The sequence below is a fragment of the Candoia aspera genome, chromosome 5 (assembly GCF_035149785.1).
Source record: "Candoia aspera isolate rCanAsp1 chromosome 5, rCanAsp1.hap2, whole genome shotgun sequence".
Lineage (NCBI taxonomy): Eukaryota > Metazoa > Chordata > Lepidosauria > Squamata > Boidae > Candoia > Candoia aspera.
The window spans coordinates 58,134,555-58,154,584 of NC_086157.1; the positions used below are offsets into that span (position 1 = coordinate 58,134,555).

General features: G+C 41.0%; 1 protein-coding gene across 3 annotated transcripts in view; it reads left to right on the plus strand.

The window, feature by feature from the left end:
• LOC134498907 (cystathionine beta-synthase-like protein) overlaps nucleotides 1–20,030 on the plus strand; it is a 45,646-nt gene that overhangs the window by 3,729 nt on the left and 21,887 nt on the right. For all 3 annotated transcript variants that reach the window (XM_063305292.1, XM_063305291.1, XM_063305293.1), the window contains 3 exons: nucleotides 18,336–18,546; nucleotides 18,715–18,821; nucleotides 19,539–19,673. In XM_063305292.1, coding sequence (XP_063161362.1) covers nucleotides 18,341–18,546; nucleotides 18,715–18,821; nucleotides 19,539–19,673 — 448 coding nt within the window. In that variant the 5' untranslated portion in view covers nucleotides 18,336–18,340. The remainder of the gene's footprint in view (nucleotides 1–18,335; nucleotides 18,547–18,714; nucleotides 18,822–19,538; nucleotides 19,674–20,030) is intronic.

Consider the following 20,030-nt stretch of genomic DNA (forward strand, 5'->3'; position numbering starts at 1 on the left):
CCCTACTCCTGATACAGCACCAAATATCTTAGACTAAAGTGCAGAGATGGTGGCAAGTCAAAATATTTTGGTTTTTTCCATTCCTTTCCTTTAATGCATACTGTCTTGGATATTATCCTTGATTTCCCAGGGAAAACTTTAAAGATTGCTTACTGCCTTAAAAAAAGTAGTGAAAACAAGATGCCTAATTTATGTTGAATCTGAGGAGAATTGAAGCAGTGCTGGGAACTTTTGAAATGTTTCTTTTATCCAGTGATTGAATACTTGGTGAATGTTGGTGTTTATTTTGAAATGTATGTATTTTCCTATGGCTGTGATTTAAAAGTTACTTGAAATATATAAGGCAGCCTTTCGCAACCTTTTGACCCTAGAGGAACCCCTGAAATAGTTTTCAGGCCTCAGAGAACCCCTGCACATTCAGGCTCAAATATAGGCCAGAAGTTACAAAATTATTACAGTTGTTTCATGTAGGCCTGTATACATGCATTAACAGTGTTCTTAAACTAAAAATAAAGAATGAAACTTACCTCTTTAATGTGAAGTTGCTGGAATTTGAAATGATTTTTTAAATCATGATCTCCCAGGGAACCCCTAGTGACCTCTCATGGAACCCTAGGGTGCCGCAGAACCCTAGTTGAGAAAGCCTGATATGAGGGGCACTTGATGTTCTTCTTGTTTTCTTACTTCTCTCAACCTGGTGTCTCAGACTGAGGAAGAGACCAGAGTGTGTTTCACCAGCTATCCTTGAGTGTGATGCCTTTTCCTTGAACAGAGTGACCTCAGAACACTGGTGCATTGACTGGTACCATCCAGACTGCACTACTGTAATGCAGCCTGCATGGGGCTATCTATGAATGCAATTTGGAAACTTTAACTAGTACAAAACTTCAACTAGTTCAACTAGTTGGTCTCTGGACTACTAGGAGAAATTGTATTATAAACAATTGTATCAGCTGCCTGTGGTTTTCTGGCCAAAATACAAATAATGCTTATTTGAAGCCTGGATTATTTGAGAAAATGCCTTTCTCTGCATGATTCCCCAGCACTCATTAAAGCCATATGTCTTCAGGTGCCATCAACTTCTCTGGTGGAGACTTGGAACCAGGCTTTCTTGGTTGTCACTCACATTGTGGAATATCTCTTTACATATGAGGAGGGATCTTTCTTAGAGGCCTTCAAGAGAACTATAAAGATTCTTTTTTTAAAAAAAATTAAACCTGGTTCTTAATAACATTTAGTACAGTATTTTTCAAACTTGGCAACTTTAAGATACATGGACTTCAATATATTGAAGCATGCTGGCTGGGGAATTCTGGGAGTTGAAGTCCACACATCTTAAAGTTGCTAAGTTTGAAAAACACTGATTTAGTGGTTCCCCATGATTTCTATGATTTTAATCTTTTTTAGTTTTAGCGTATTTGCATGGTTTAAATTTCAGGGTAAACTGCCTGAGCTGTTTAGGAAGAGTGATATGAAATGAAAAAAAATATAAAAAATATAATATAATAGATAATACGAAAAGATAATAGCATTTCTGCCTTCCCTTACGGCATCAGGTAGTTGATCCTTCCTCCCCAAAATGTTCTTGGCACCTGGCTATGGGTTCTCTTTTCATTTCCAGAGCTCACTAGTTCCAACCTGCTTTGCCCTCTAGATAAATCAGCTCCATCTTCTAACAGATTAGAATTTTTACTTGCACACAATAGGCTTTTTTCCCCACTGAGTGCCTTAAGCTTTTTGGGGGGAGGGTGGGTATATTATTTAAAACAGAGAGATGAAACACTGAATCAGAAGAATGTGAAAAGGAAAGATGAAATATCATTTGGACTATGTACACAGACCAATGATTTCTTCTTCTGGTTATTAATAGAATTGAATAATCATATTCTTTTCATATCTATTCCAGCCTGCCCTTTATCTGTGGATGTGTGTGTCTGCCATAATCGCATTCCTGAATCTATGCTAGTTTTTGCTAATTACCAAAATGCCTATAGTTTAACTGTTTTAGAATCTGTATTCCACAGATCCATCTCTTCATCCCAAAAATGCTGGAGTACTTGGATCAGGGAGAGGAGAGAGAAGATACTCTAGATGTAGGCTTTTGCTTTTCTGTGACTTAAAGAAATGCCTTCCCACTTTTATAATATCTTCATTTGTTAACAAGTAAATACCTTATTGCTGGAAACAAACACTTTCTGAAAATTCCAGAGCTATTCTCTCCCCCCACCCTCCAACACACACATACCACACAAACAGTTTCAAGAATCCCAAGACCATTCTTCCCCTCAACTCCTGAAATTTCAGTAAGGCACAGAAAACTTCAGTATTAGTTTGCTTTTCAGTTGAATTATAAACTTTACCCTTTAAAGATACGAAGCACATAAATCCTGGACATATGTATAGTACATAGAAGGAAGCTGTATGCCATGAGATGAAGGATTTATTTATTTGTTAGTTTTTAGAATGCTGCAATCTTACGACTCTCAGTGATTTCAAAGAATAAAGTGTCCATGGGACAATAATATATTTAAAACATAGTAAGACCATAAAACAGCATAATCATTAAAATCAGCTCAGTAATCCTAAAAAGGCAGCTAGCCAGTAGCCTGCTAATGCCACTGATAGGCAAGTCATCTTTATACAGCAGCACCACCCCTTCTCCCTGGCCCTGGCATTATGATTGATGAAGAACCTAAAACCCTACTAAGCAAATTTCTGAAAAGGCAATATTAATGCCCTTGCCCAGCTCATTTTCAATATTGAAAACAATAATGAGCAATCTGCCTGCTCATCCTCTACCAGATTATATATGAGCATTGTCTTATTACAGATACATCTGGCATTTATGGTCAATCTGAGGCCATAAGCAATCTGGCCACCAGGACTTAGGTTTGGAGCAGCTAGCGTAGAGGTTGAGATTGATAATTTTGTGTCAGTCTCCCTTCCCCTAGAATGGCCTACCTCTCATCCCTCAATGTGTCTTCCTCAGCCTCAGTCGTTGAAATCTACTCCCTTCCCACTATCACCTCCCATCCTACACCATAGACCAACAGCCAACTACAATTAACTCATTCAGACATTATAACCACAGAAAAATGTGAAGACCAGTGACCTGGTGACACCATTCACACTGACACTTCACATAATTAACTACCCCTCGCCTTCTGTACAACCAGTATCCTGAAAGCCTTTGGGGGAGCCTCTCCATCTCAGATTGGGAGACCCTATTCTACTCCTGCACCTGTGTGGCCATCTACTAGCTCACACCCCATATCCTTCTAACCTGGATATAGAGCAGGATAAACTTTCCATTAGGAAGAGAGTATGGATGGTAAACAGTGTCAGCTCTGCTAGATAGACTAGACCAGAAAATCAATCCCACAGGAAGACTAGAACTATGCTTTGTTACAGTAGGCTATAATAACAGAACCTTGCAAGTCTGATTGTGCTTTACCTTCCCTCCTTCTTACAACCCAGTGAATCAGGGAGGTGTATGCCTGAGCTGCTCCTGAATATTATCTTGCTTCCCTGGTCTTAAAGAGTGTTTTGGCCCTCTTTGCCTAGGTAACGGTTCTTGAATATTTCTGTCAAGATCATTTTCTTTACTCTTTACAATGGGGATAGCCATAAAGGCCACAGGCTGGACAGGAAATCCATAGGACTTCAAATATCTAGACACTTGGGCTCCCTTCTCTGGTATTTGGCATCACAATGGTGTTGGTAAATAACAACTCTTCTCATTACAATTTTCCCAGCCAACCTGAGTGGAGAGGAATATCAGGTACCCTCCTCCCTCTGCTTGGTGCAGTGAAGCATGAAGTACTAGTGCTACATAGTCCCCAGCTTTGCCTTCCTCATTCTGTATCTGCTGGAAAGATGAAATAATTTTTAAAGTCTTACATACTCCACCAACCAGTCCAAATGTCTCCTGTCGCCACTATCCTGACCACTGATTCAACAAAATCAGTTCTCTTGGTGACAGTCCTTCTAGCTGGATTTCAGATCTAGTGGTGACAGCCCCTCTGCTACAAGCCAGGCTGATAAGCAGCAATGGCAGCTGTCATGTTGCACTCACAACTCTTTATCCATGCTGCTGTGAATCTCTCCAGGTTGGTCACCGAATGCCAGCTGCTCCAGCTCCAGTTCTGACTCTAACTCTGAGTCTTCCTAAGAATGTTGAGGTCTTCATGATAGTAAATGATTTCAGGCTTGCTTCCAATCATTAGTTCACAGCTTCACTGTGTCCGTAACTTGTCCAAATTCCTTGCAGATAGACTTACTCTGATCTGATCATACAGCAGCCAAAATACAACCCCAAACCATTCCACCCATAACTAAAGTAAGCTGACCAGCCACAAAAAATATGGGAAAAATGTGCATTCCAGCTCTTATGCACTGCTTTGTACATAACATTTAATGACCTAAATGGCCCCTTCCAATTCTATGATTGTTACATAAGTTTTGTACATAACATTGTATATTGTATGCTGGACTAAAATCAGAATTACTTGGTACGTTTATTAATCTGCAGTAGAAAGACAATTCTCCTTCTTAAATAATTAACTGTGGACTGAAGTAGTCAGTCCTATGGTTAATAAGTGAAAGATGCAAATGATTTCAAACATCCTGCCTTCAGAAGAGTCTGTTTGACTTTGAATACTCACCCTCTTTGTAATACAAAAGCAGAATTTCTTTTTTCTTCTTTCCTTTTCTATACTTCCCTGTTTAGTCACCTTCTTGCATCATGTCCATCCGGTTTTATTTTTCAAATATCCTTTTCTTGCTTAGTGTACAACCCTCTGTTCCTCTTAACCTAGCTCCATCCTAGTTTTTTTCCTTCATTCCTCCCTCCCTTCCTCCTCCGGTTTTTATATGCAGACTGAGATCAATTCTGTAAGTGAGCTATTTTATTTTATAGCAACTTTAATCAGTTTTATAATTTTATTTAACCACTTTTTTCTCCAGGTCCAACCTTCTTTTGGCATGTGGCTTCTGGCAAGATATATGTGTATTTGTGCATAAACTTGCTTATATGCACACACAAGTGTGTCAGATGCCCATAATTATAGAAAGGAAGAAATCTCCAAGATTTGTTTCAGGTGAAATTGGTAGCCTAGGTTGACAAGTTGTGAAAGCTGAGTATTGTGAATAATTTTTGTCTAAATTAAAAAAAAAATGTTTTCAGGATGGGACTATTTGCAACACAGAGTTGTTGTCCTTTTATGTAAATGCAGTATAAATTATTTCCCCTATATTCCAACATACCTGGAAATGGTGCTCCAAGTAGGAATGGTAAACAGTGAGGTAAACAAAAAGGAATAGGAAAAATTTTTTGGTTTCCTCTGTGTAAAGCATTTAGTAAATTAAAAGTTGCTTTATAAATGATAGTATCTGTGCTTGCAGCTAGTATTGGAAGAGGAGCAGTGTGAGCTTGTCCTGAAGTTTGATAATGATCATAGAATTGGAAGGGGCCATTTAGGTCATCAAGTCCTACCCTTGCTCAGTGTGGGAATACAAATACAGGCATCCTTGACAAAAGTTTATCCAGCCTCTGCTTGAATACATCCAACAAAGGGAACTTAAATCTCTCTGTTTACTTGCTTCCTCTTTCAGCCCATTCATATCATGGAAGTGTTTTTCTTAGCATTCAGTTGAAACTTTGTTTCTAGTCACTTAATACAATTATTGTGTCTCCCGGACTCCGGCATGATGTAAGACAATTTATGACCTGCTTCTCTGGCAAGATCCTCAATTGGAATTGAGATGGAGGCACTGCATCCATTCTAGCCCTCCTTCTTCTCTCAGCTATTTTTGATCCTGGTTTCCTTCTGGATTGGCTTAAGGGTTGAGGAGTGGGAGGTGCAGTCTTGCGGTGGTTCTCCTTCCTCCAGGGCCATTCTAGTCATGTTGCGGGGGGAGAGATCTAGCCCAGGACCGCTGCCAAATGCCATCCTCAGGACTGTGTTCTCTTTCTGCTCTTACTTAACATGTACATGAAATCACTGGGTGAGGTCATTTGTCAGTATGGGGTCAGGTTTCATCAACTGGCTGATTGATTTATTTTATTCATAGAGCTACTCGGAACATAACTGAGGACAGCATACATAATTTAAAAATCATAATAAATTCAATAAGTTCACACAATAAAAGAGGCATAAAAACATAAGCTGAAACAGAGACATAGAGATACATAAAGCCGCAGGAAAAAACTCATCCAACAGATTGTAGTGGTCCTAGACCCTATGCGTGATGAAAAAAAACAGGTCTTTAATGCCTTCCAAAAGGCAGGAAGGTTAGGGCCACCTGAATCTCAGTGGGTATGCTGTTCTATTGGGCAGCTGTAGTGACAGAGAAGGCATGTCTTCCAGGTCCCATCAGATGACAGGACTTGGAGCATGCCCACTCTATCAGATTTTCTCAGAAAGGCAGAAGTAATTGAAAACAGATGTCCCACAAAGAACCAGGCCCCATGTCACAAAGGGCTTTATAGGTAGTCTTTGCTTAACAATGGTAATTGGGACTGGAATTTCCATTGCTAAGCGATGCGGTTGTGAAGTACAACATCATGTGACTGCACCACTTATGATAGCAGTTCTGGCAGTCCCTAGTTACCTCATTAAGAAAATCATCACAGGTCATTAAATGAGGACCTCATGTGACCACAACTTCCAAATTCCTGCCAGCTTCCTGATTGACTTTGCTTGTGGAAAGCCGGCAGGGAAGGTCACAAATCACGATCAAGTGATTGCAGGGTGCTGTGGCGGTTAGAAATCTGGGCCAGTTGCCAAGCACCTGGATCATGATCACATGACTGCAGGGGCGCTGCAATGGCTGGAACTTCAAGGATTGGTCGTAAGTACCACTTGTTCAGCACCATTGTGAGTTCAAATGGTCACTGAACAAGTGGTCATTAAACGAGGACTACCTGTATAGGTAATTACCAGCACTGTGCAATTGCACCTGGAAGCAAACTGTTGCCAGTGCAGCTTGATGATACTCAGTTATAAATCTCTACTTGAGCTGACCAGGTGATGCTATGAAGATTCTTTTTCAGTGTCTTAAGGCAGTGGGGGTCTGGATGGGGAAAAACAGGCTTTGGTTCAACCTGAGCAAGACCAAGTGGTTGTGGATTTTTTTGTCCCCTGATACTGGATGGAATTACACTCCCATAGACAGATTTGGTGTGCAGTTTGGGTGTCCTCTTGGACTCTTAGCTCCTGTGGGAAGAACAGATTCATCTTGTACACCGTTGACCAGTTCCTGGATTGTGTGGCCCTGTTGGTAGAAACTCGTGTCCTATTCACCTCCTTCATGGATTAGTGCATGTGCTGTACATGGGGCTATCCTTCAAAACCACCTGGAAGCTGCAATTGGTTCAGAATGGCGATACAAGTGGTTATAACTGCACCTCGGTACACCCATGCAACACACTACTTCACAATCTGAACTGCGTAGTTTCAGCATCTGCATTCTTGATATTTTTGATAAGATATATTACCTTATTACATTATGTTATATTATATGATATAATATATGTTAGTTGTGGATTTGATACACAGTAATCCCTTCTGTTCTTATCTAATATAACAGTTGACACCCATTTTAGCAGCCAGATTCTTAATCCAAGCAATAAAAGTATGACTTGGTTATTTTGTGTCCCCCCTCCAAAAAAAAGTACCTTAGTGCTTTCTCTTTGTGTTTTCTCTCTCAATGGCCTTGGATTCTGGTTGGGCAAGAGTTTTGCTTCTAGACTAGTAGTCTCGCATCTCAATATTTCAGGGGAAAATCCATATAGATCATGGTGTTGCAGATTACCCCATGATTGGAAATATCAAGGAGAACTAACTGACAAAATGCTTATTCATTTAGGTCCTAAGAAACCTGCATCACTGTTTAAGCTTGGCCTGAGAAATAGGTAATTCCACAATGCAATAGCAGTGAGAGGAAATGAACTAGTGACTTTAAAAAGTCCTAGATTCCTCTTTCTTACCTCACCCCACCCCCCAATTTTCATCTGATATGCTATAAAACTAGGACTGATATTGTGTGAGATGGTTGGTAGGAAGAGGTGGAGATTATTTACCCTGGGATTATAACCACCAAACACTGGCAAGCATCCTGGTGAATGCTGGGGTGAGAGCTGCAGGCTTGAAAGAGATTGGACCAGATGAAAAGGCTTTTGGGCCAAATTTCTCCAAGGAGAGCTAACAGAGTAGGCTTAGAAACAAACTGATTTCTTCAATAAGCAGCAGGGAGGATGGATCTTTAATGCTGGATTGCATTCCCATAGTTAGTTTTTCTGTACTACTACTACCCCCAAAAGTAGCCAAATAAATGGTGCATTTTAAAAAAAGCACAAGTCATATATAGTATGTGTTTGGCCCACAGATGCATTTGTGTGTGAGAGAAAGTGTGTGTGTGTTTCTTCCTAGATCTCTTTTTTGGGATGCCTGATGGCCAAAGCTGAGCTGTTCCCCTTAAATTTGTGTCCACCTCTGATAATAGCCTGGAGGGCCTCCAGTGGGCATGGGGAGAAGAGGGGGAAGAAGGGTGTTATTGGTATGGCTCTCAGCAAACTACAGTATCCATTGCAGATCTTTGTACTGTTTAACCATGTTGTCAAAACACTGCTCTGCAATAAACTTGCCTGTGCTGGTGTCTCCCAGAGTCATGCTTGGCACTACTTTTTTTTTTAAATCAAAGTAATGACACTTTTATCTTTCTGGGTCCTTTAATATAGCCTTTCAGTTTATATGGCAAAGGAGCTTTTAGATTAACTCATTTCTGATATTGTAGTTTCTGCTACCCTTTGCCTGTTTAATTATTTGTTCTATGTGTTGAATTGACATATTTTTGAAAGCTGTTTTGGTGTTCAGCTTTTTTTTTTAAGTTTTAACATATTAGATCCTAGGTTTTAAAACATTTTGTAAACTGTCTGAAAAACATTCTCTGAACAACCAGTTTACATGTTTCTATTTTTTTTAGTGGCCTCAATATATCATTTTCTTGTTGAGGATCTGTTCTAGAAATAACATTAAGATTTTAGTATCCTTCAGAGACCTACATTGCACTGTTTGCATCACGGGATTTTTCTAGTACTGTGCCTCCAGGAAACTCATTTTCTAACCTACTAATCTGGCTTCTGTACTCTTTCGTCTGCTTCCTTGACCTCTGCTTGACCTGAGGGCTACAGCCCTTTTAACACAGCTACCTAGACAGGCAGGATGTGGAGCAGGTGAATGTATTATTGAATAAGCAGGAAATGCATGAGGTACATGCATCCAAAGACTCTGGAGTGTGGTCTGAGACCCCGGTCATTTCTGGCTTCTTAAGGGTGTTCTAACTAATCTAGAATCTGGAAGTTCTAATTTCTGCTGACAAGTGAATAGAATGCAATCAAGTCTCATACATCAGGAGGACGTCATTTTCTCATTGCCATTTGTTAAGCATACCTCATTCTTAAAGATGTTAATTTGGCAGTCACTAATTGGAGGCAGTGCAATTATGTACTGTTCATCTTGCTAACTTCAGCAAAGGATCGTTACCTTGTCGTGGTGCTGGAGCTTGAGCACCTCAATGATGCCATGAGCTAAACCGTGAAGGGCCACCCAAGACGGGAAGGTCATGACAGAGAGGTCAGACTAAATGCGATCCCTGGGGAAGGTAATGGCAACCCACCCCAGTATTCTTGCCGTGAAAACTAAATGGATCAGTACAACCAGAGATATGTCGGTATACCATCGGAAGATGAGACCCCCAGGTCGGAAGATGGTCAAAATGCTACTGGGGAGGAACAGAGGATGAGCTCAACTAGCTCCAGACGTGATGACGCAGCTAGCTCAAAGCCGAAAGGACGGCTAGCGGCCGACGGTGCTGGTGGTGAACGGCGAATCCGATGTTCTAAGGATCAGCACACCATTGGAACCTGGAATGTAAGATCTATGAGCCAGGGCAAATTGGATGTGGTTATTGGTGAGATGTCAAGATTAAAGATAGACATTCTGGGCGTCAGTGAACTGAAATGGACTGGAATGGGCTACTTCACATCAAATGACCACCAGATCTACTACTGTGGACAAGAGGACCACAGAAGAAATGGAGTAGCCTTCATAATTAATAGTAAAGTGGCTAAAGCAGTGCTTGGATACAGCCCAAAAAACGACAGAATGATCTCAATTCGAATTCAGGGCAAGCCATCTAACATCACCGTGATCCAAATATACGCCCCAACCACAGATGCTGAAGAAACTGAAGTACAGCAGTTCTATGAGGATCTGCAGCAGCTACTGAACAACACGCCTAAAAGAGATGTTATTTTCATCACAGGAGACTGGAATGCTAAGGTGGGCAGTCAAACGACACCTCGAATTACAGGTAAGTATGGCCTGGGAGAACAAAATGAAGCAGGACATAGGCTGATAGAATTTTTCCAAGACAATTCACTCTGCATAACAAACACTCTCTTCCAACAACCTAAGAGACGGCTTTATACATGGACTTCACCAGATGGACAACACTGAAATCAGATTGATTACATCCTTTGCAGTCAAAGGTGGCGGACATCTATACAGTCGGTAAAAACAAGACCTGGAGCTGACTGTAGTTCAGATCACGAACTTCTTCTTGCACAATTTAGGATCAGACTAAAGAGATTAGGGAAGACCCACAGATCAGCTAGATATGAGCTCACTAATATTCCTAAGGAATATGCAGTGGAGGTGAAGAATTGATTTAAGGGACTGGACTTAGTAGATAGGGTCCCGGAAGAACTCTGGACAGAAGTTGGCAGCATTGTTCAGGAGGTGGCAACAAAATACATCCCAAAGAAAGAGAAAACCAAGAAGGCAAAATGGCTGTCTGCTGAGACACTAGAAGTAGCCCAAGAAAGAAGGAAAGCAAAAGGCAACAGTGATAGGGGGAGATATGCCCAATTGAATGCAAAATTCCAGAGGTTAGCCAGAAGAGATAAGGAATTATTTTTAAACAAGCAATGCGCGGAAGTGGAAGAAGACAATAGAATAGGAAGGACAAGAGACCTCTTCCAGAAAATTAGAAACATTGGAGGTAAATTCCAGGCAAAAATGGGCATGATCAAAAACAAAGATGGCAAGGACCTAACAGAAGAAGAAGAGATCAAGAAAAGGTGGCAAGAATATAAAGAAGACCTGTATAGGAAGGATAACAATATCAGGGATAGCTTTCACGGTGTGATCAGTGAGCTAGAGCCAGACATCCTGAAGAGTGAGGTTGAGTGGGCCTTAAGAAGCATTACTAATAACAAGGCAGCAGGAGATGATGGCATCCCAGCTGAACTGTTCAAAATCTTGCAAGATGATGCTGTCAAGGTAATGCATGCTATATGCCAGCAAATTTGGAAAACACAAGAATGGCCATCAGATTGGAAAAAATCAATTTATATCCCCATACCAAAAAAGGAAAACACAAAAGAATGTTCAAACTATTGAACAGTGGCACGCATTTCACATGCCAGTAAGGTAATGCTCAAGATCCTGCAAGGTAGACTTCAGCAGTTCATGGGGCGAGAATTGCCAGATGTACAAGCTGGGTTTAGAAAAGGCAGAGGAACTAGGGACCAAATTGCCAATATCCGCTGGATAATGGAAAAAGCCAGGGAGTTTCAGAAAAACATCTATTTCTGTTTTATTGACTATTCTAAAGCCTTTGACTGTGTGGACCATAACAAATTGTGGCAAGTTCTTAGCGGTATGGGGATACCAAGTCATCTTGTCTGCCTCCTGAAGAATCTGTATAACGACCAAGTAGCAACAGTAAGAACAGACCACGGAACAACTGACTGGTTTAGGATTGGGAAAGGAGTACGGCAGGGCTGTATACTCTCACCCTACCTATTCAACTTGTATGCAGAACACATCATGCGACAAGCTGGGCTTGAGGAATCCAAGGCTGGAGTTAAAATCTCTGGAAGAAACATTAACAATCTCAGATATGCAGATGATATCACTTTGATGGCTGAAGGTGAAGAGGGACTGAGGAGCCTTATGATGAAGGTGAAAGAAGAAAGTGCAAAAGCTGGCTTGCAGCTAAACCTGAAAAAAAACAAGATTATGGCAACCAGCTTGATTGATAACTGGCAAATAGAGGGAGAAAATGTAGAAGCAGTGAAAGACTTTGTATTCCTAGGTGCAAAGATTACTGCAGATGCTGACTGCAGTCAGGAAATCAGAAGACACTTAATCCTTGGGAGAAGAGCAATGACAAATCTCGATAAAATAGTGAAGAGCAGAGACATCACACTGACAACAAAGGCCTGCATAGTTAAAGCAATGGTGTTCCCTGTAGTAACATATGGCTGCGAGAGCTGGACCATAAGGAAGGCTGAGCGAAGGAAGATCGATGCTTTTGAACTGTGGTGTTGGAGGAAAATTCTGAGAGTGCCTTGGACCGCAAGAAGATCAAACCAGTCCATCCTCCAGGAAATAAAGCCAGACTGCTCACTTGAGGGAATGATATTAAAGACAAAACTGAAATACTTTGGCCACATAATGAGAAGACAGGACAGCCTGGAGAAGGTGCTGATGCTAGGGAGAGTGGAAGGCAAAAGGAAGAGGGGCCGACCAAGGGCAAGATGGATGGATGATATTCTAGAGGTGACGGACTCGTCCCTGGGGGAGCTGGGGGTGTTGACGACCGACAGGAAGGTCTGGCGTGGGCTGGTCCATGAAGTCACGAAGAGTCGGAAGCAACTAAACGAATAAACAACAAACATCTTGCTAATATATACAGTACAGCAGCCTTTCTCAACCTTTAGACCCTGGAGGAACCCTTGAAATATTTTTCAGGCCTCGGGGGACCCCTGCATGTTCAAAATTACAGTAGGCCAGAAGTTACAAAATTACTATATTCATTTCATGTGTAGGCCTGTATATATGCACTAACAGTGTTCTTAAACTAAAAATAAAGAATGAAACTTACCTCTTTAATGTGAAGTTGCCCAAATTGAAATAATTTTTTAAATAAATCATGATCTCCCAGGGAACCGCTAGTGACCTCTCATGGAACCCTAGGGTTCCATGGAACCCTGGATGAGAAACCCCGCAGTAGAGCATTTGGGAGTGGGACAGTAGCCATGCCAATTTTCTTATATGGCGCAGATCTCTCCCAGTTGCTGTGATCTTTCTAGTAAAACATACATTTAAAGGGGCTCTCAAGTGGCAGAAGAAAAGAGATCCACCTGTGCTGCTTTTGTTATAGCCTCCAAATCACCACAGATGAATGTTGAGAATGGGTGGGGGGAGTGAAAGTTACCATATCAGTCATGACAGATATAGTGGCTTGTCTGTGGAAGTGCACCATCACCAGGAGATTCCAGGATTCCCACATCTATCTTCAAGGAGTATTTCATGCAGTGAGTTCTGTCCACAGGCAGCATTTCCAGGTGGTATTGCTACAGTTATGTTTCTGGTTCTTGATTTTCCAGCTTTGCAAGTTTCATTTTGATGCAGATGGCTTATTAAAAATAGAGAACGAAATTGTGCTCGATACAGTTCTCAAATGGAATCTGTTTATATCCCAAGGACATAAGGGAAAAGATTATGCAATGTTATATAACAACAACAAAAACAACATTTTTTTGCTAAGGTATATATCATGGTCTTTAGATCTGCTACAGAACATGTCGCTTTGTGGTGTTGTTTATTTGTTTAGTCGCTTCCGACTCTTCGTGACTTCATGGACCAGCCCATGCCAGAGCTTCCTGTCGGTCGTCAACACCCCCAGCTCCCCCAGGGATGAGTCCGTCACCTCTAGAATATCATCCATCCATCTTGCCCTTGGTCGGCCCCTCTTCCTTTTGCCTTCCACTCTCCCTAGCATCAGCACCTTCTCCAGGGTGTCCTGTCTTCTCATTATGTGGCCAAAGTATTTCAGTTTTGCCTTTAATATCGTTCCCTCAAGTGAGCAGTCTGACTTTATTTCCTGGAGGATGGACTGGTTTGATCTTCTTGCAGTCCAAGGCACTCCCAGAATTTTCCTCCAACACCACAGTTCAAAAGCATCGATCTTCCTTCCCTCAGCCTTCTTTATGGTCCAGCTCTTGCAGCAATATGCTACTACGGGGAACACCATTGCTTTAACTATGCGGACCTTTGTTGTCAGTGTGATGTCTCTGCTCTTCACTATTTTATCGAGATTTGTCATTGCTCTTCTCCCAAGGATTAAGCGTCTTCTGATTTCCTGACTGCAGTCAGCATCTGCAGTAATCTTCACACCTAGAAATACAAAGTCTTTCACTGCTTCTACATTTTCTCCCTATTTGCCAGTTATCAATCAAGCTGGTTGCCATAATCTCGGTTTTTTTGAGGTTTAGCTGCAAACCAGCTTTTGCACTTCCTTCTTTCACCATCATAAGGCTCCTCAGTTCCTCTTCGCTTTCAGCCATCAAAGTGGTATCATCTGCATATCTGAGATTGTTAATGTTTCTTCCAGCGATTTTAACTTGGATTCCTCAAGCCCAGCTTGTCGCATGATGTGTTCTGTGTACAAGTTGAATAGTTAGGGTGAGAAGATACAGCCCTGCTGTACTCCTTTCCCAATCTTAAACCAGTCCGTTGTTCCGTGGTCTGTTCTTACTGTTGCTACTTGGTCGTTGTACAGATTCTTCAGGAGGCAGACAAGATGACTTGGTATTCCCATACCACTAAGAACTTGCCACAATTTGTTATGGTCCACACAGTCAAAGGCTTTAGAATAGTCAATCAAACAGAAACAGATGTTTTTCTGAAACTCCCTGGCTTTTTCCATTATCCAGCGGATATTGGCAATTTGGTCCCTAGTTCCTCTGCCTTTTCTAAACCCAGCTTGTACATCTGGCAATTCTCGCCCCATGAACTGCTGAAGTCTACCTTGCAGGATCTTGAGCATTACCTTACTGGCATGTGAAATGAGTGCCACTGTTCAATAGTTTGAACATTATTTTGTGTTTTCCTTTTTTGGTATGGGGATATAAGTTGATTTTTTCCAATCTGATGGCCATTCTTGTGTTCCAAATTTGCTGGCATATAGCATGCATTACCTTGACAGCATCATCTTGCAAGATTTTGAACAGTTCAGCTGGGATGCCGTCGTCTCCTGCTGCCTTGTTATTAGTAATGCTTCTTAAGGCCCACTCAACCTCACTCTTCAGGATGTCTGGCTCTAGCTCACTGACCACACCATCAAAGCTATCCCCGATATTGTTATCCTTCCTATACAGGTCTTCTGTATATTCTTGCCACCTTTTCTTGATCTCTTCTTCTTCTGTTAGGTCCTTGCCATCTTTCTTTTTGATCATACCCATTTTTGCCTGGAATTTACCTCCGATGTTTCTAATTTTCTGGAAGAGGTCTCTTGTCCTTCCTATTCTATTGTCTTCTTCCACTTCCGCGCATTGCTTGTTTAAAAATAATTCCTTATCTCTTCTGGCTAACCTCTGGAATTTTGCATTCAATTGGGCATATCTCCCCCTATCACTGTTGCCTTTTGCTTTCCTTCTTTCTTGGGCTACTTCTAGTGTCTCAGCAGACAGCCATTTTGCCTTCTTGGTTTTCTCTTTCTTTGGGATGTATTTTGTTGCCGCCTCCTGAACAATGTTGCGAATTTCTGTCCACAGTTCTTCCGGGACCCTAATAAGTCCAGTCCTTTAAATCTATTCTTCACCTCCACTGCATATTCCTTAGGAATATTAGTGAGCTCATATCTAGCTGATGTGTGGGTCTTCCCTAATCTTCTGAGTCTGACCCTAAATTGTGCAAGAAGAAGTTTGTGATCTGAACCACAGTCAGCTCCAGGTCTTGTTTTTACCGACTGTATAGATGTCCGCCACCTTTGGCTGCAAAGGATGTAGTCAGTCTGATTTCAGTGTTGTCCATCTGAGGAAGTCCATGTATAAAGCCATCTCTTAGGTTGTTGGAAGAGAGTGTTTGTTATGCAGAGTGAGTTGTCTTGGCAAAATTCTATCAGCCTATGTCCTGCTTCATTTTGTTCTCCCAGGCCATGCTTACCTGTAATTCCAGGTGTCATTTGACTGGCCACCTTAGCATTCCAGTCTCCTGTGATGAAAATAACATCTCTTTTAGGCGTGTTGTCCAGTAGCTGCTGCAGATCCTCATAGAACTGCTGTACTTCAGCTTCTTCAGCATCTGTGGTTGGGGCGTATATTTGGATCACGGTGATGTTAGATGGCTTGCCCTGAATTCGAATTGAGATCATTCTGTCGTTTTTTGGATTGTATCCAAGCACTGCTTTAGCCACTTTACTATTAATTATGAAGGCTACTCCATTTCTTCTGTGGTCCTCTTGTCCACAGTAGTAGATCTGGTGGTCATTTGATGTGAAGTGGCCCATTCCAGTCCATTTCAGTTCACTGATGCCCAAAGTGTCTATCTTTAATCTTGACATCTCACCAATAACCACATCCAATTTGCCCTGGCTCATAGATCTTACATTCCAGGTTCCAATGGTGTGTTGATCCTTAGAACATCGGATTTGCCGTTCACCACCAGCACCGTCGGCTGCTAGCCGTCCTTTCGGCTTTGAGCTAGCTGCGTCATGACGTTTGGGGCTAGTTGAACTCATCCTGTGTTCCTCCTGAGTAGCATTTTGACCATCTTCTGACCTGGGGGTCTCATCTTCCAATGGTATACCGACATATCTCTGGTTGTACTGATCCGTTTAGTTTTCACGGCAAGAATACTGGGGTGGGTTGCCATTACCTTCCCCAGGGATCGCATTTAGTCTGACCTCTCTGTCATGACCTTCCCGTCTTGGGTGGCCCTTCACGGTTTAGCTCATGGCATCATTGAGGTGCTCAAGCTCCAGCACCACGACAAGGTAACGATCCTTTGCTGAAGTCCTTAATAAGCCCCTAATAATGTCCCTTAATAAGTACAAAATACTTGGTGTAAAATCCTTTATTTTGTCCTTTCTTTGCATTTGAGGAGATGGTACCTTTTAAAAGTGCACACTCGGGGGACTTCCAGGGAAGAAATGGCAAACTGAAGATGGCTCCGCTGTGGCAGAATGAAAAGCTGACAAGTTGACCGGCTTTTCATCATTCCTCTCCAGACAAGGAGAGAACCAAAAGGGTGACCTGGATAACTTTCCTATATTGGATTTACAAGAGACTTGTTAATGCTTCAAAGAATTTTGTGAGATGGGACAATGAGAAAATGAAATCAAGTTCTATGACAAATAATAAAGGCAGGATAGAAAATAAATTATTTGAAGGGACTAAAGATCAAGATTGTTAGAAGTAAAAGGAAGGAATATAAAGTTGATTTATTTGATCAAGGTTAAAACATATGTTGTTATCTCTGGGAAGAAGATATGGGAAGAAGAGATCATTTGTTGTATTTTAAGATAAATTACTAAAATTGTTTATACTTGTAATGAAGGAGGAAGTCATTTCTTTATATACTACTTTTTGTTACTATATTTTTTTTCTATTTTTCTATTTTTGCTTTTATCCATTTTCTGTTTATTTTTATTCTTTTATTCTTTTAGTTTGTATTAGTTTTTATGTTTTTAATTGTAATTTTTAATAAAATTACTATAAAAAAAGTGCATACACAGTACACCAGAGTTCTGAAATTTCAGCTTTTTCCACTGGCTGTCATGAAGTGAAATAAACTGAGTGAGAAATAGATGTATTTGAATCTAGTTTGTGTGCATATAAATGCCTGTAAATCTTATCTGTCAAATTTTTTGTATACCCCGAACACCATCTATTTTATATCTTTCCCTCCCAGATGTTATCTCAGTAACCCTAGTTTTCTATACCATTGTTTTGATTTTGAAACCTAAATGGATTGTGAAGTAACTTGCACCCTACTGGTAACTGCCCAGAGTCCCCCGTATGAGGGAGATGGGCGGTGATAAAAATAATGAATGAATGAATGAATGGTTACAGGATTAAGGGAGGTGAAGTCCAGCAGGTTCAGAATGCACCAGCCTGAGGAGTCCTGCTTTCTTAAATTGGTCTACTATAGAATTACCTGAGACTTTATCTAACATAGCTCAGCACCATGAAAATAATGAGACTATAGCAAAGCTATTTTTAAATACTTTATTTTACAGCAGTAAATGAATATAACCTGGCAGATTCAAAATAGTTTGGTCTAGTTATTTTACTTAGCCTTCAAAAGGCCAAACCACTGGAAAGTAGCAGGCAAAGCAGAATTGTACATTGTTGCAGTGTACTTTTATTAAATTTGAGACTGACCCTGTTTATGTGCTACTTTTCATTTAGTCGTAATGACTATCTTTTGTAAGTCCTATATTGTACTACAATTGATCTCTTGTTTCTCCCGCTCCTGCAGGCACAATGCCATCAATCCCTGCTGAAACTGAAATGGATACAGTGACTTGCACTAATGTTTCGGTTGACTGTGTACCCAATGGCATCTTGGAGAAGGAACCTTGTAATTCAACAGAAAAGGAGAGGAAATGGATCAGGCCTGATACTGTCAGCAAGTGTACCTGGGAGCTTGGAAAATCTCCTTCTGAATCTCCCCATTGCCATGCTACATCGTAAGTGCTCATTCATTCAGTAGATTGGTGGAGGAAAGGCCTGCTTGGAAGGTGGCCTTTATTGTAAGTTGGTCATTCAGTCTGATCCATTTCGATGCTAGTTGTGGGTAGTGAGATTTAGAATTGCTTCCCACCCTTATTGCGTATCTGTATGTCTTTCTGGTGTAGAGCAAAGACTCCAAAAATTATGCCAGATATCCTCCAAAAAATTGGAGATACTCCCATGGTGCGCATCAACAAGATTGGAAAGCTATTTGGCCTCAAATGTGAACTCTGTGAGTATTTTTTGTAGCGATGATTAACCTGGAATTGTAAGCAGAAACATTTGCACTCTTGCTACCAATACTATTGTAAGGGAGCCCACAATTTAAAAGGACCAGTTCAGTCAGGAATTGAGTACACTTTGTGCTTTTCTACTATTTCTGAGCTATGAGGCCATTTATGATATTGCAGCACTTTTAAGTGCAGCAGTTGGAAATTGGCCTGAAGTCCCCTGATTCTCCAGTCTGGGTACTGCTCGTGAGTCTTAAAACCCTGAATTGTACAGAGGAAGAACAACTTTAAACATTTCATGAGGGCTGTATTGGGTAGAGGGAAAACTTGGGAAAGAAAAAAAAAGTTCTCTCTATGTTTAATTTGGGGTCTGAACCCATAGAAGAGAAGTGGATTGTCAGACTATATGGTTGCTTAAGAAAGCTAGAGGATGTTGGGCTAATCCAAATCCAGCTTCAGAACTGATTCATCAGAGGCCTTTTGTTTAGTCCCCTATTCAATTAGGATATATAAATATATTATCTATCATATCTATAAACATGATAGCTATAGATATCTGTGTGTGTGTCTGTGTGGGCGTGTGTGTGTGCACGCTCAGATATGCCTTTTCTTAGAATATGGATAGATGAAATGGCATTTGCCAAGTCCATCGCAGAAAGTTGATGGGCTCCTTTTTTCTTGATCATCTGAAACAACTACTACTTAATTGTCGTGTTCAGTGGCCAAATGTGAGTTTTTCAATGCTGGAGGAAGTGTGAAAGACCGAATCAGTTTACGGATGGTGGAGGACGCTGAAAGGGACGGGATTCTGAATCCAGGGGATACCATTATTGAACCAACTTCAGGAAACACAGGTAAAGAAATCCATTTGAACCGGGGTACCAAGAGGTGGATGGAATGGGATGCCCTTTGCTGAACAGGGGTCATTCTCCTCCCACCCTAGGCCTCTCCTGAAAATAAGGACGATGACAGATTTGAAAAATATAAGTCCAGAAGTAACTGGAATAATGAAGTGATTGGGCATAAACTAAAAATAAAATAATGGAGATCTTAGTTCTAACAGAACTGAATACTAACACTGTTGGACCAAGTTTTACAAATACTTGGGAGGGGGATGAATGTTTTGCTTATCAGTTTTTAAACACTATACTTCCTTTTCCAGTCTGCTGTAGCATTAGGATAATGCTTTTGATTGAACAAGTCAAATCATC